Here is a 12546-nt window from a genome sequence, read left to right on the forward strand (position 1 = left end):
TCCATAGTGAGATGTGGCCTTTCAGCAAATAAATTGATGTGCTCAGGGAGACTGAAAGAAAGGCGTAAACCAGGAAGGCGTAAACCAGGATTAGTGCTGCAGGGTCAGAGCTAATGACACAAGCTTCTCTCCTCAGGCCTATTCATTTGAGATGCATCTCAGGCACTTAGGCACAGCAGTGCTAAGTTAGTACCAATTATATACATGCACACATAAATATATAAAAGCATATAAATATTACATATGTAAATATAAATTGTACCAATAAAATCAACATCAAGCTTGTTTTTAATCATTCACTCAAAATACATTGAACAGCTACTGTGCAAAGTCTTGGGACTGCTTAGAAACTTAAGACAAAAATATTGGGCCTGTAGTCCCAGGTGAAGCCTAGGCAGGAGGATGGCTTGAATTAAGGAGTCCAAGTCCAGCCTGGGCAGCATAGTGAGACTCAGTCTTTTTTTTTTTTTTGAGATGGAGTCTCTGTCGCCCAGGCTGGAGTGCAGTGGCACAATTTTGGCTCACTGCAACTTCCACCTCCCAGGTTCAAGCGATTCTCCTGCCTTAGCCTCCTGAGTACCTGGGATTACAGGCGCGTGCCACCACACCTGGCTAATTTTGTATTTTTAGTAGAGATGGGGTTTCACCATGTTGGCCAGGCTGGTCTCGAACTCCTGACCTCAAGTGATCCACCCACCTTGGCCTCCCAAAGTGTTGGGATTACAGGCATGAGCCACCGTGCCCGGCCGAGACTCAGTCTTTAAAATAATGAAGTAAAATAAAAACATAAACCTCAAACAAAAAGATAAACTATGATTTCAATCATTGTGAAGCTCTTGATCTAGTAGATGAGATATATATATACATATACCAAAAATACTATAATTTCAGAGAAGTGCTATAGAGTCTAATGTTTAACAACTTCTGGCATTTGACTGATGGTGTTTAAAGCTCTTCCCACATTTTCCAGGGGTATAAATCGAGGCAAGTTATTTGGTATTTACTGCATTTTGGCTTCTTCATATGCAAGGGGGTTATGATAATAATACCTACCCCATGAGGACGGTATGAGGACGGTATGAGGACTAAACAAAATCGTGTATGTATAGCCTCGGCCAATGCCCATAGACACTGAGTACTCAACTAGGTGTTAGCTAGTAGATTTTAAATTTGCATTTATTCGTATAGTTTTTAAGGTAAAATTTACAGTCATTGAAATGTTAACTGTAATGTTTTTTGACAAATGAATGCACTTATATAACTCATATCCCTATCAAGACAGAGACCATTTTTACCACCCAGAAATTTCTCTCATGTAACTTCCCAGTCAATCCCCTGCCAGAGGGAACCACTGTTATGATTTTTTCAGCACAGATTAATTTTCCCCTTTGTAGAATTTCAAATAAATGGGAAGGTATGTGCTCTTTTGTGTCATTTATCTTCACAGACTTTAAAATAAAAAAGTTACAATTTTAAACCTTTTGGGCATTTAGTAAAAATCTCCTTCCCACCAGTAGCCACCAGTCACCAGTCTTCATTTCTCTCTCTCTCTCTCTCTTTGAGACAAGATCTTGCTCTGTCATCCAGGCTGGAGTGCAGTGGCATGATCATGGCTCACTGCAGCCTCAACCTTCTGAGCTCAAGCAATCCTCCCACCTCAGCCTCCCAAATAGCTGGGACTACAGGTGCCCGCCACCACGCCTGGCTAATTTTGCTTGTATTTTATGTAGAGACAGGGTCTCACCAAGTTGCCCAGGTTAGTCTCAAACTCCTGAGCTCAAATGATCTGCGGGCCTTGGCCTCCCAAAGTGCTTGGATTACAGGTATGAGCCACTGTGCCTGGTTCAGTCTTCCTCTCTTGAAGCAACCAATGTTATTAGTTTTATGTGGGCCATCCCATGGCTTATCATTATTAATTCAGGTGTTTATACAAGGTTCTTTGAGAACTCAGTTTTAAAGGTTACCCAAAGCATCCTATGACAACTCAGCCTAAAACAATATAAAATCAGTTTTAATATAACTGAAGTTCCTACATTCTGACTCCAACTGTCAGATTGTGACATTTTATCTTTCTCTGACTTTATGCCAAATTTACTTCAACTTCTAGCATCTATCATTCTCATTTATGAACAAATATGTATTTAACAAATGTGGAAATACAAATCATGAGCCAAACAAAACCAAATCCTGGGCTTACGTAGCCGATAGTAAAAAAAATCACCAAAATAACCACCCAATTACAGTTTCATGCAATGTGATAGGAGTAAGGGACCACCATAGGGAGGTCAGAAGGTGCTTTTCAGAGGTGGAGACTACAGCTGTTCTCAGAAGAATAGGGGTTAGAAGAAACTTCCAGGCACAGAGCAAAGCATGAGCAAAAGCTCTGTGGAGGCCAGGAAGCTGGTAAATAGGGAATAAAAGAGGCCAGTTTGGCTGGAGCAGAGGGAGCAGAATGGAATTGGTCTGAGTAGTGAGAAGAGATGAAGAAGTGGGCAAGGCGCCTGGCCATTCGGGGCTTGGTTAGTTAGGAGGTTTTGTCTAAGAGAATGGGAAGGTGTTTAAGTGCTTTAGGCTGGGAAGTGACACGGTCACATATTTTGGAAATGCCACTCTGCCTGTTGTGTTGAGATTAGAGAGGCGATAAAGGGGATATGGGTAAACCACAAGAAGACTAGGTCAGTCGTCCCTCGACCCTCACTCCCCAGGTGAAGGTAGCCTAGACTAGGGTGTTGATGGAGGAGATAGAAGAGGACAGATTCAAGGAAAATTTGGAAGGTAAAAACCAGTAGGATTTGCTGACGGATGGAGTATACGAGGGGAGAGGTAGATTATCAGGGATGTATCTTAGTTTTCTTGTACAAGATAGATTCAGTTGCAATGAAATTGTTAATTGAAATTGACTTTAAATAATGGCATGACCTAAAGTTATGCAAACATTTGCCTTAGATAAAATATCAAGTTTTCAAAGTTTTTAGCTGGGTGGACGGCATGGCTTTACTTCCTATTTCTTGGTATTCTAATCCTGTTGAAAAAAAAGTTTTTCTTTTTCTCAAAGGCTTATTTCAGTGGAAGCCCATCTGCAAAATCTCTTATAAATTTAAATTAGAAAATAACTACAAGTGCCATTGACACGTTGGTTATTGTTTTTGCGAGTGACCTAAGGCCACCTCTGGGGGAGCTGGGGGCTCTTCTGAAGCCTGCCCGACTGCACCGCGTGCCCGTGCCTGGAAGTCAGACTCGGGGGCGGTGCGGCAGCGCGAGGCCTGCAGGCCTAAGCGCGGGGTCACTCCGGGCCCCCGAGGGGGTGTGTCTCCTGTCTCTTTAAACTGGCAGGGGCCGTTCAAGTGGCCGGGGAAACCAGCGATTTGGAGGGTCGAGGGCTGGTGCTTTGAAAGACAGGCGGAGGGGAGAGAGGGATTTCCCCGTCCCCGCTGCACTCGGTCCTTCCCCTGGGTTACTCCTTTTCTCGGCCTGCGCGGCCCCTAACCTGCTCGAACCCGTTGTGCAGAAGAGGCCGCCGGGTCCCTTTAAGGCCCCGCCGCGCCTGCGCCTTGGGTTCTCCTGACACGCCGATCGGGACCCTGAGGAGCCAGTGGGCCGCAGGCGCAGGCGAGGAGCTGGGTGGCGGTTGAGACAGCGGAGGTACTGGGAGGCGTAGGTGAGGGTCGCGAAGCTGCCTAAGCTTCTGAGCGAGCGCGGTGCTTTTGGGAACGCGGGACGGGCGACCTGCGGCGCCAGGAGCTGGGCCGAGGCGCGGCGGCGCGGCTGCCGGCTGCCCTCTGAATGGGAAGTTACGCGAAGTCCACCCAGCGTTTCTCAGGTGAGGGCGCCGCGCCAGGCTGGGCGGGCGGTGAATCCGGGACCCGCGGGCGCACACCTGGGTCGAGGCGCGGCCGTCGCAAGTTTTGTTGCGCGAGCGCGGGGGCGGGTGGGGGGTGGGGGGTGTGGGGGGTCGTGCACCGCCGGGGCCTGAGTTCCCCGCGCTGGATTCTTCGCCTGCCGCTGCCGCCCGCAGCCCAACTCTCGTGGGCGCTGGGGAAGAAACTCGCTGGCGGCTGTTCTGTGGCATCCCAGGGGGTGGAGGGACGGAGCAGCTTCGGGGGCACGTCCTCCTATATCCTGTAGAGGACACTGACTCCGCACCCCACCCTCCAGGCCAGAAATCCGTTCCCTCTGCGGACCTGAGAGGGGAGCGCGCTCGCGCCCCTGACTTGCAAAGTTGGGGTCTTTACTGGCCTCCGGGCTTCTGCTCCTGGCGGTGTCTCCAGGCTGGTGATGGGCAAGCCAGGTGTGCCAGGTCCAGGATGCACATGAGGAGCGTTTGTAGCCATCACTGAATCACCTCCTGACTAGCGGGGCAAGCCTCAAATGAACCGCAGGATTTCGGCTAGGTTGGATTGTGGGGTTGCTGTTTGCACTCCGAGGAGTTGCTGTGGTTTCCCTGTGTCTGTCTGGCTGGCTGGCTGGCTTCTTAGATCATCTTATGTGGCGTCCTTTCACCGAAGAGTTAACCAAGACGTTTGGCCTGGTTTCCTTGCTTTCCTCCTGTCTTTTGCTGCTAGAGCTGCTTTCGAAAAGAAGTCTTTTCTGGCAGTGGTACCTTTTCTTTGGGTTACGGTGTTGTTCATCCTTTCTTTGCCAAAAGAATGAATCCCAGTGCGTCACGAAGTTAAAGAAAAGATCTGCTGGTAGTGTTTAATCTTTGTTCTGAGCTGATATGCGTTAGTAGCTTTCTTTTTGTTTTTAAATTTTATTAGTAAAATTTCACTAGTGAACCAGAAGCTATTTTTTTCTATTCTGAAATGCTAGCTTTAAGATTTCTGAGAACTTTGCGTCAAAGAAATCTTGGAAAAGTTACTGAAGTATACAAAAGTTCACAATTTTAAATGTGCAGGTGGCCCGGGCGCAGTAGATCACACCTGTAATCCCAGCACTTTGGGACGCCAAGGTGGGTAGATCACTTGAGCCCAGGATTTCCAGACCAGCCTGGGCAATGTGGCAAAACCCTTTCTCTACCAAAATTACAAAAGTTAGCTGTGTGTGGTGGTGTGTGCCTGTAGTCCCAGCTACCCGGTAGGCGGAGGTGGGAGGATCACCAGAGCCCGGGAGGTTGAGATTGCAGTGAGCCGTCATCATGGCAGTACACTCCGACCTGGATGGCAGAGTGAGACCCTGTCTCAAAAAAAAACAAAAAAACAAAAAAACAAAGTAATGAATTTTGACCAAGTGAACCACCACAGGTCAAGAAATTGAACATTACTAGTCTGGGGTATATTTGTAGGAGTGGCATTGTTGGTTTTAGAGGTATATGAATAATAAAACTTTAGTATTACATATTGTTGAACATTTTCCCAAAGTAGTTGTACCATTTAGCAGGGATATGCTGGTTACCCCACATCCTCGCTGATGCCTGTCAGTCAAAAATTATTTTGCCATTCTAGTAGGGATGCAGTAATATATCAGTGTGGTTTCATTGAGATTGGGTATCTTTTATTGCCATTTATATGTCCTCTTTTGTGAAGTGCCTGTTAAATCTTTTTATCCAGTTTTCATTGATATGCTTGTTTTCCTGATGATTTGTAATACTTTATTCTGGATATGCCTCCTTTCTAGGATTTATATGTATTGCATTTCCGTTTTTTCAGTCTGTAGCTTGCGTTTTCACTCTTTTATGGTGTTTTTTCATGAAGGGAGATTCTCTGTTTTTTTTTCTTTTTGAAACAGGATCTCACTCCATTGCCCAGGCTGGAGTGCAGTGGCACAATCACAGCTCACCGCAACCTTGACCTCACAAGGCTCAGGTGATCCCCCTGCCTCAGCCCCCAAGTAGCTGGGACCTACAGGGGAGTACCACCACACTCAGCTGTTTTCTGTATTTTTAGTAGAGATGGGTTTTGCCACATTGCATAGGCTGGTCTGGAATTCCTAGGCTCAAGTGATACACCTGCCTCGGCCTCCCAAAGGATTGGGATTACAGGCATGAGCCACTGCACCCGGCCTGAGATTCTTAATTTGAATGAAATTATACTTTATCAATCTTTTCCTTTATGGTTACTGCTTTTTGTGTCCTGTTTAAGAAATCAATGCCTAACCTAAGAGTATGAACACATTTTTCTGTGTTAACCTTATAACAATTTTATTTCAGTTTTTGCATTTTTTTATTTTCAGACAGGGCCTCACTCTATTGCCCAGGCTAGAGTGTGGTGGCAGGATCTCAGCTCACTCAACCTCCATCTGCTGGCTCAAGTGATCCTCCCACCTCAGCCTCCTGAGTAGCTGCGACTATAGGCATGTGCCACCATGCCTGGCTAATTTTCGTAATTTTTGTAGAGATGGGGATTCAACATGTTTCCCAGGTTGGTCTCGAACTCTTGGGCTCAAGTAATCTGCCCGCTTCAGCCTCCCAGAGTGCTGGAATTACAGGTGTGAGCCACCCACCTGGCTATGATTCACTTTTTGCTACATGGATGTGTCTGCTTGATCCAGCACCATTTATTGAAAAGACCATCCTTTTCCTTCTGCACCATGTGGCACTTTTCTTCATAAATCCAATGACTGTATGGTCATCTGATTTATGAAATTAGTGTGGGTCTGTTTCTGTTTCTGGACCAACCTGGGTAACATAGTGAGATCCTGTCTCTACAAAAAATAAAAATAATAAATAAATGAATAAAATTTAAAAAATAAGTGCGTAGAGCAGATGGAGTCATAGGTGATAATTTATAAATGATTGTCAGTTTCTTGGCTACATATGGGTGTTGGTAATTCAGATGTGTTGGGCGTTCAGGCAAAATGTATTAAGTGAATTATATGGTGTTCAGAATGATTGCTAGAGGTTCATTGTGACTTGAATTAGATGTTATTTGAGCCTCACAGAGCTGCAGTTTTGACTCTTTTATTTGTTTGTCTTTTTAAAATTTTTACAATCTTCCTGTCAAGGCAGTAACTCTTATACTTAATTGTTCTTAGGTATACTTAATTACCAGAAAAGCTTTATGGATCATCCCTAAATAAGTGTTAAGCCATTTAAAGGGCTCACGTGATGTGATGTAAACAATAGTATTCTACATAATAGTTTTAGGACTACATCACATAATTTTTTTTTTCTTGAGACAGTGTCTCGCTCTGTTGCCCAGGCTGGAGTGCAGTGGTATGATCATGGCTCTCTGCAGCCTTGACCTCTTAGGCTCAAGCAGTCCTCCCACCTCAGCCTCCTTAGTAGCTGGGTCTACAGGCAGGCACCCCAGGATTAGAGGTAAATGGCACAGGCCTTGAAATCTCCAACTGCTCTGACTCCAGGTTGGTGCACTTCAATGCCAAGTACTAACCACACAATTACAGGATGCCACCAAAACCTTGATATGGGGCTGCTGCATCCTAATTAAAAAAAAGTTAATAGACATTATTTTTTAGAACAGTTCTAGGTTTACAGAAAACTTGAGTGGATAGTACAGAGAGTTCTCCTAGGCTCCCCTGTCCTCCAGCACACAATTTTCCCTATTAGTATGTTGTATTAGTGTGGTCCATTGGTTACAATTGATGAACCACTGTTGATACGTCATTATCAACTAAAGTCCATAGTTTACATTAGAGTTCATTCTTTGAGTTTCACAGATTATGGGTTTTGGCAATTACATAATGTCCTAAATCCCCAATACAGCGTCATGCAAAAGAGATTCACTGCTGAAAATTTCCTGTGCTTCACCATGTCGTGTGTCCTCCTCTCCTCCACCCCTGACAACCACTCATCATTTTACTGCTTCTATCTTTTTGACTTTCCAAGAATGTCCTAGAGTTGGAATGGTACGGTATGTGGGTTTCCAGACTGGCTTCTTTCTAGCATTATGTACTTTAAGTTCCTCCATGTCTTTTCATGGCTTGATAACTTGTTTTTTAAAATCAGTGAATCAGATTTCCTTGTATGGCTACAACAGTTTATTTATTCTTTTACTTGGTGAAAGACATCTTGGGTACTTCCAAGTTTTGGCAATGATGAATAAAATTGCTGTAAGTACTTCTGTGCAGGATTTTGAGTGAACTTAAGTTTTCCAAAGTGACTGTACCCTTTTGATTTCCACTAGGGATGGAAAGTTCTGGTTGCTTCTCATCTTTGACAGCATTTGGTGTGTTCACCTTTTTGAATTTTAGCCATTCTAAACAGCTTATCTGCCCCTACTGTGAAATGATGTGACAGACATAGAATAACACTTACAGTGATTCTAGTTCAAAATGAGGCAACATGGAAGGGATAAAGAAGTCACTGACCCAAAATAGTTTGGAAATGGAGCTGGGCAAAATCCAGCAGAAGTTTCTTAATTAGGATCGACAGCCTGGGACCGGCCCGCCGTCCTGTGGGTCTTTGCCTCTGGGCTGTCTGCTGTGCATTTCTTGAAACCATTATTATTTATCTTTTTTTCTCACACTCTTTTGGGTATGGCTTCTATTGCACTCAAAATGTTTTTGAGATTCATCCATGTTGTTTTGTGTGTCAACAGTTTGTTCCTTTAGCCATTCCATGGAATGAGTGTATCACAGTTTATTGATCCATGCTTGTATTGACAGATACTTGAATGTTTCCAGTTTTTCATATTATGAATAAAACTGCTATGAACATTCTTGTATAAATCATTTTCTGGACATATGTTTTAGTTTCTCTTGGATAAATGCTTAGGAATTACTGAGTCATAGAATAGGCAGTTGTTTGGTTCTGTAAGAATATGCCAGATATTTTCCCCAAAGTGTTTATACTATTGTACATTCCATGCATTAATGTACGAAGGTGAGAAAGCTTTTGCTCCTTCCAAAGAGGCCTGTCTATATACATGTAATTTTTTCTAACTGGAGACAGGCTGATGACTTCAGGGATATGAGCATGGGATACAGGACACCTGTCATCACCACCACCATGAAGTTGGGATTCAGGAAGGAGGTTAATCATATAAGGAATCCTGTGACCAGCATGAGCTTCTGTCAGGCCACAAAGGGCACTCAAGTGAACAGGGCATAGGGGGTCCTGGGGTCATGGTGAGAAAGTGTCTCATTGGTAAAACCTTTTCCCTTGGGGAGGTAAATAAATTCTTGGTTCCTTCTTGGTAGCCCTTGTAGATAAGGATGGTCAAATAAAATAATATTATATCTGCAGAAACTCAGATCTTGGTAAGATTTACCAGTTGGGAATCCAGTGTTAATGCCATGAAGCAGCCGCCAGTTGGGATCAAATGTGAGCCTATGGATCAAGGTGCGTACTCAAACACAGAGAGCTTTTTTGAAAGATGCCACCAGTAGTTTTTCCAGGGCAGAGATGGGTCATTTATTTCTCTCTCTAATCTAGCCCATATGCTAGCTGAGAAGGTTTCTTCATATCACTTTAAATGATGATGTCCTTGTATAACAATTTTCTAAACATTCTTTAGATAAGAATTTAATGGGCATTCTTTATTGCATTAGGCTTAAATTTCATGCATCTTAAGGTTTTATTGCAAAGTGTTGCCTTGCTTCCTTTTTAAGATGATACAATTTATAACATGCAAGTTTGCTGTCTGTCCCCTCCCTTTATGTACATATAAAATGAGCAAACATGTGGCCATGAAACTGATGGTCATAGAATTGTTTCAGTGGTTGTGAGTTCAGCAACCCAAGAGTGTCTTATCTGAAATACCACGAGGAATGCCTGGACACAGTAGACAAAGGTTGTTCAACTGGACGCCTTAGGATACACGCTACCAAAAACAAAGTAGCTGAAAAGGAACCAGAATAACAGAATATCAGAGCCAGAGGAACATTTGGAGGTAATTCAGTACCTCCTCCTTTTCAACCTACAGGGGAGATAGTGGAACAGAAGCAGAAATGGGCCTGCCTGCTGTGCCCAAAATTCACTGGAGATTATTGCGGTGAAGAATTTCATTTATGATGAAGGAGAATTAAACCCCCGTCAGTTTAAATTCAGGCAGGTTTATTGAAAAGGTGAAGAAGCGTCTTGCAGAAGCAAAGCATGGCTGAGGCTTGTGGGCTCTGTCTGGGAAAATGAGCAGCTGACAGTGGCTGATGCTGGCCCTGACTCTGGGGCCATGTGGTCTCTTGTTCCCTGAGAGCATCTCTTCTATTCTCTTGCATCTTCCCTCAGCCTGGCAGTCTCTGTGTACTCTGCAACACATAATTGAGCAAGGCTGTGCCAGCCCCAATGCCACCTGACACTTTAGGTCAAATTAGAAAGGCATGAAATAAAGTGGCCCTTTATAATACAGCTGTTGGAACAACAGTTGAAAGTACAATATCTTGACTCCTGGGTTAGTGCTTTATGCTGAACTTTCTTTTCTGAATATGAGCACAGACTTCGGAATATTAGTGTCATCTAACGTTATTAGCTAGTATTCTCCTTTTGTTTCCCCATAACATCCCCTCCTTCTTCCCACAGATCCACTGTCCACTCATTTCCATCCTGTCTCATGCCACTCGGGGCTCGTCCCTTCTAGAATGCATCCCTGGCTCCCCTGCGTGCACACTTCTAGTTAGGTTTAGCAATGGAGGGCACCTGATGGAGCCTGGAAGTGAGAGGAAGGTGAGGTCCGTATTTCTTCCCTTTCGCTCCCTGCTCTGGCACTGAGTATCTGGCAATAGCTGCATCTGTCTATTACTTCAGTGGCCACTCTTCCACAGCCCCAGTTCTCAGTGGGTCCCATAGCATTATTTACCTTTGTTCCTTTAGCTCCCATCAAGGAAGATCCAGAGACATTCTCCTCACCAAGGCGTTAAGAAATGCACAGGTGAGGGGAACAGCGGCATGCGTGTAAAGGTCCTGTGGCACCCATCCTCTGCAGGCTGGAGGTCATGGCGGGAGATGCTGCATGGATTTGCCCTCCCTGCTGTCAGTGAGAACAGGGTTCCGGAAGAGTAGAGGACAGGCCGTGGGACCTGGCCATGTAGAGACAAGGCGGGAGGGATTTCCCTGAGAGGCAGGGATATGTGGTGGTTACTAATCATTCAAATCATTGTGAGGTGTCTGGGAATGTAATGGATGGGAAATCCACTAAGAAATCAACTTACATTATACTTCGAAAAGCTCTAGTTCTGAGGACAGAGACCTGATGGAGTCACCATAGTGGGAATTTATGACCTGGCATCCGGTTCAGATACCTGGAGCTTCTTGACTGAGGGGAGATTGGATCCCTTGAGGAAGAGTGAAGCCTTCAATGCTGCCACCAGTGTATGCTGTAAATCTTCCTCCAGGCCTTCCCCAGAAGGCCCTGAAGCCATTTATGTGGGTGACTGAGGAAAGGGAAATACTCAGAGCTTCTGTGGCTTGTTGGATTCTGGCTCTGAAGAATGCTAAACTAAGGGCCCCGTGGTGGCCATGAAAATGCACTACTTGCATCTCCAGCTGCAGGGGGCCTAACGAATCAACAGCCCCAGCTGCTACACTCCGAATCAAGGACTTGATGACATTTCCCCTGGATCTGCACTAGCCCATGAGGAGGAAAGCCTATCAAGTCCTCCCAACAGAACACCCATGATGACTCATGAGGATGTCGAAGGTGTTTTCCTGTGGCAACTGTGACTTTCTTTCTTCAAAGTCTGTTTTGTTCCTGCACATTAACTGATTTATATCAAATAAGAGAATAAATGCCTAGACTCCCATGAGTCTATCTTTTACTGATAAACTCTAGTTCTGAGGACAGAAGCCTGATGGAGTCAGTATAGGGGGAATTTATAACCTGGCATCCAGTTCAGAGACTTGGAGCTTCTTGACTGAGGGGAGACTGGGTCCCTTCAGGGAAGAAAGAAGCCTTCAATGTTGTCGCAAGTGTATCCTGGAAATCTTCCTCTAAGCCTTCCTAGAGGGACCTGATAATATGACTTATGATACAGTGACCCCAAATTCAGGGTGTTCTTGTCTACTCTCAAGAATGCAATATCTTCTTCCTCTGAATTGAACGTAGTACCAATATTTGTGTGTAGCTATGCACCTTAATAGACCATAGCTAATTAGATGAGGAATGGTAGACCCAATTCAGCCATACAGGCATCAACCATATCAGCATACAGGCATCCCTCTCCCACCGTTTCCTTCTTGTTCCCACTCCAAAGCCTTCATTTTATTTGTATTAATTTTCTATTGCTGCATACTAAATTACTGCAAGCATTAGCGGCGTAAAATAAGAATGATTTATTTTCTTGCAGTGTCCACAGATCAGAAGTTCAGGCCTGGATTCACTGGGTCTTCTTCTCAGGGCCTCACAGGCTGAAATTAGGCTGGGTTTCTTTCTGGAGGTTCTGGGGAAGAACTTCCTCTCAAGTTTCCTCAGGTTGTCAGCTGAGTTCAGTTCCTTGTGACTGTAGGACTGAGATCTCTGTTTTCTTGCTGGCTGTCAGCCAGGGGCCTCGCTGCTCCTAGAGGCCTCCCATGTTCCCACTGCATGCTTCCTCCAGCCAGCAGAGGAGGATGGCCCTGCATGAAAACCCTCCTGCACTTCACATCTCTCCAGGAAGTCCTCTGTCCCTCCAAGGAACTCACCTTCACTAGGTCAAGCTCATCAGATAATCTGTCTA

The 12546-nt window shown here is 44.8% G+C and overlaps 1 protein-coding gene across 12 annotated transcripts in view; it reads left to right on the forward strand.

Moving 5' to 3' along the window:
• The first annotated feature begins 3542 nt into the window (after positions 1 to 3542).
• LOC115930576 (neuroblastoma breakpoint family member 3-like) overlaps positions 3543 to 12546 on the forward strand; it is a 50463-nt gene continuing 41459 nt past the window's right edge. For 8 of the 12 annotated variants that reach the window (XM_063702030.1, XM_063702029.1, XM_063702035.1 and 5 more), the window contains exon 1: positions 3552 to 3820. Coding sequence is in view for 1 of the 12 variants with exons in the window: in XM_055387063.2 (XP_055243038.1) it covers positions 3784 to 3820 (37 nt within the window). In the remaining 11 variants the exon portion in view is untranslated. Of the gene's footprint in view, positions 3821 to 12546 lie in introns of all 12 variants that reach the window. The other 4 variants (XM_063702023.1, XM_063702027.1, XM_063702040.1 and 1 more) reach the window with 2 other exon arrangements.

This window comes from Gorilla gorilla, chromosome 1 (genome assembly GCF_029281585.2).
Source record: "Gorilla gorilla gorilla isolate KB3781 chromosome 1, NHGRI_mGorGor1-v2.1_pri, whole genome shotgun sequence".
NCBI classification, from domain to species: Eukaryota; Metazoa; Chordata; class Mammalia; order Primates; family Hominidae; genus Gorilla; species Gorilla gorilla.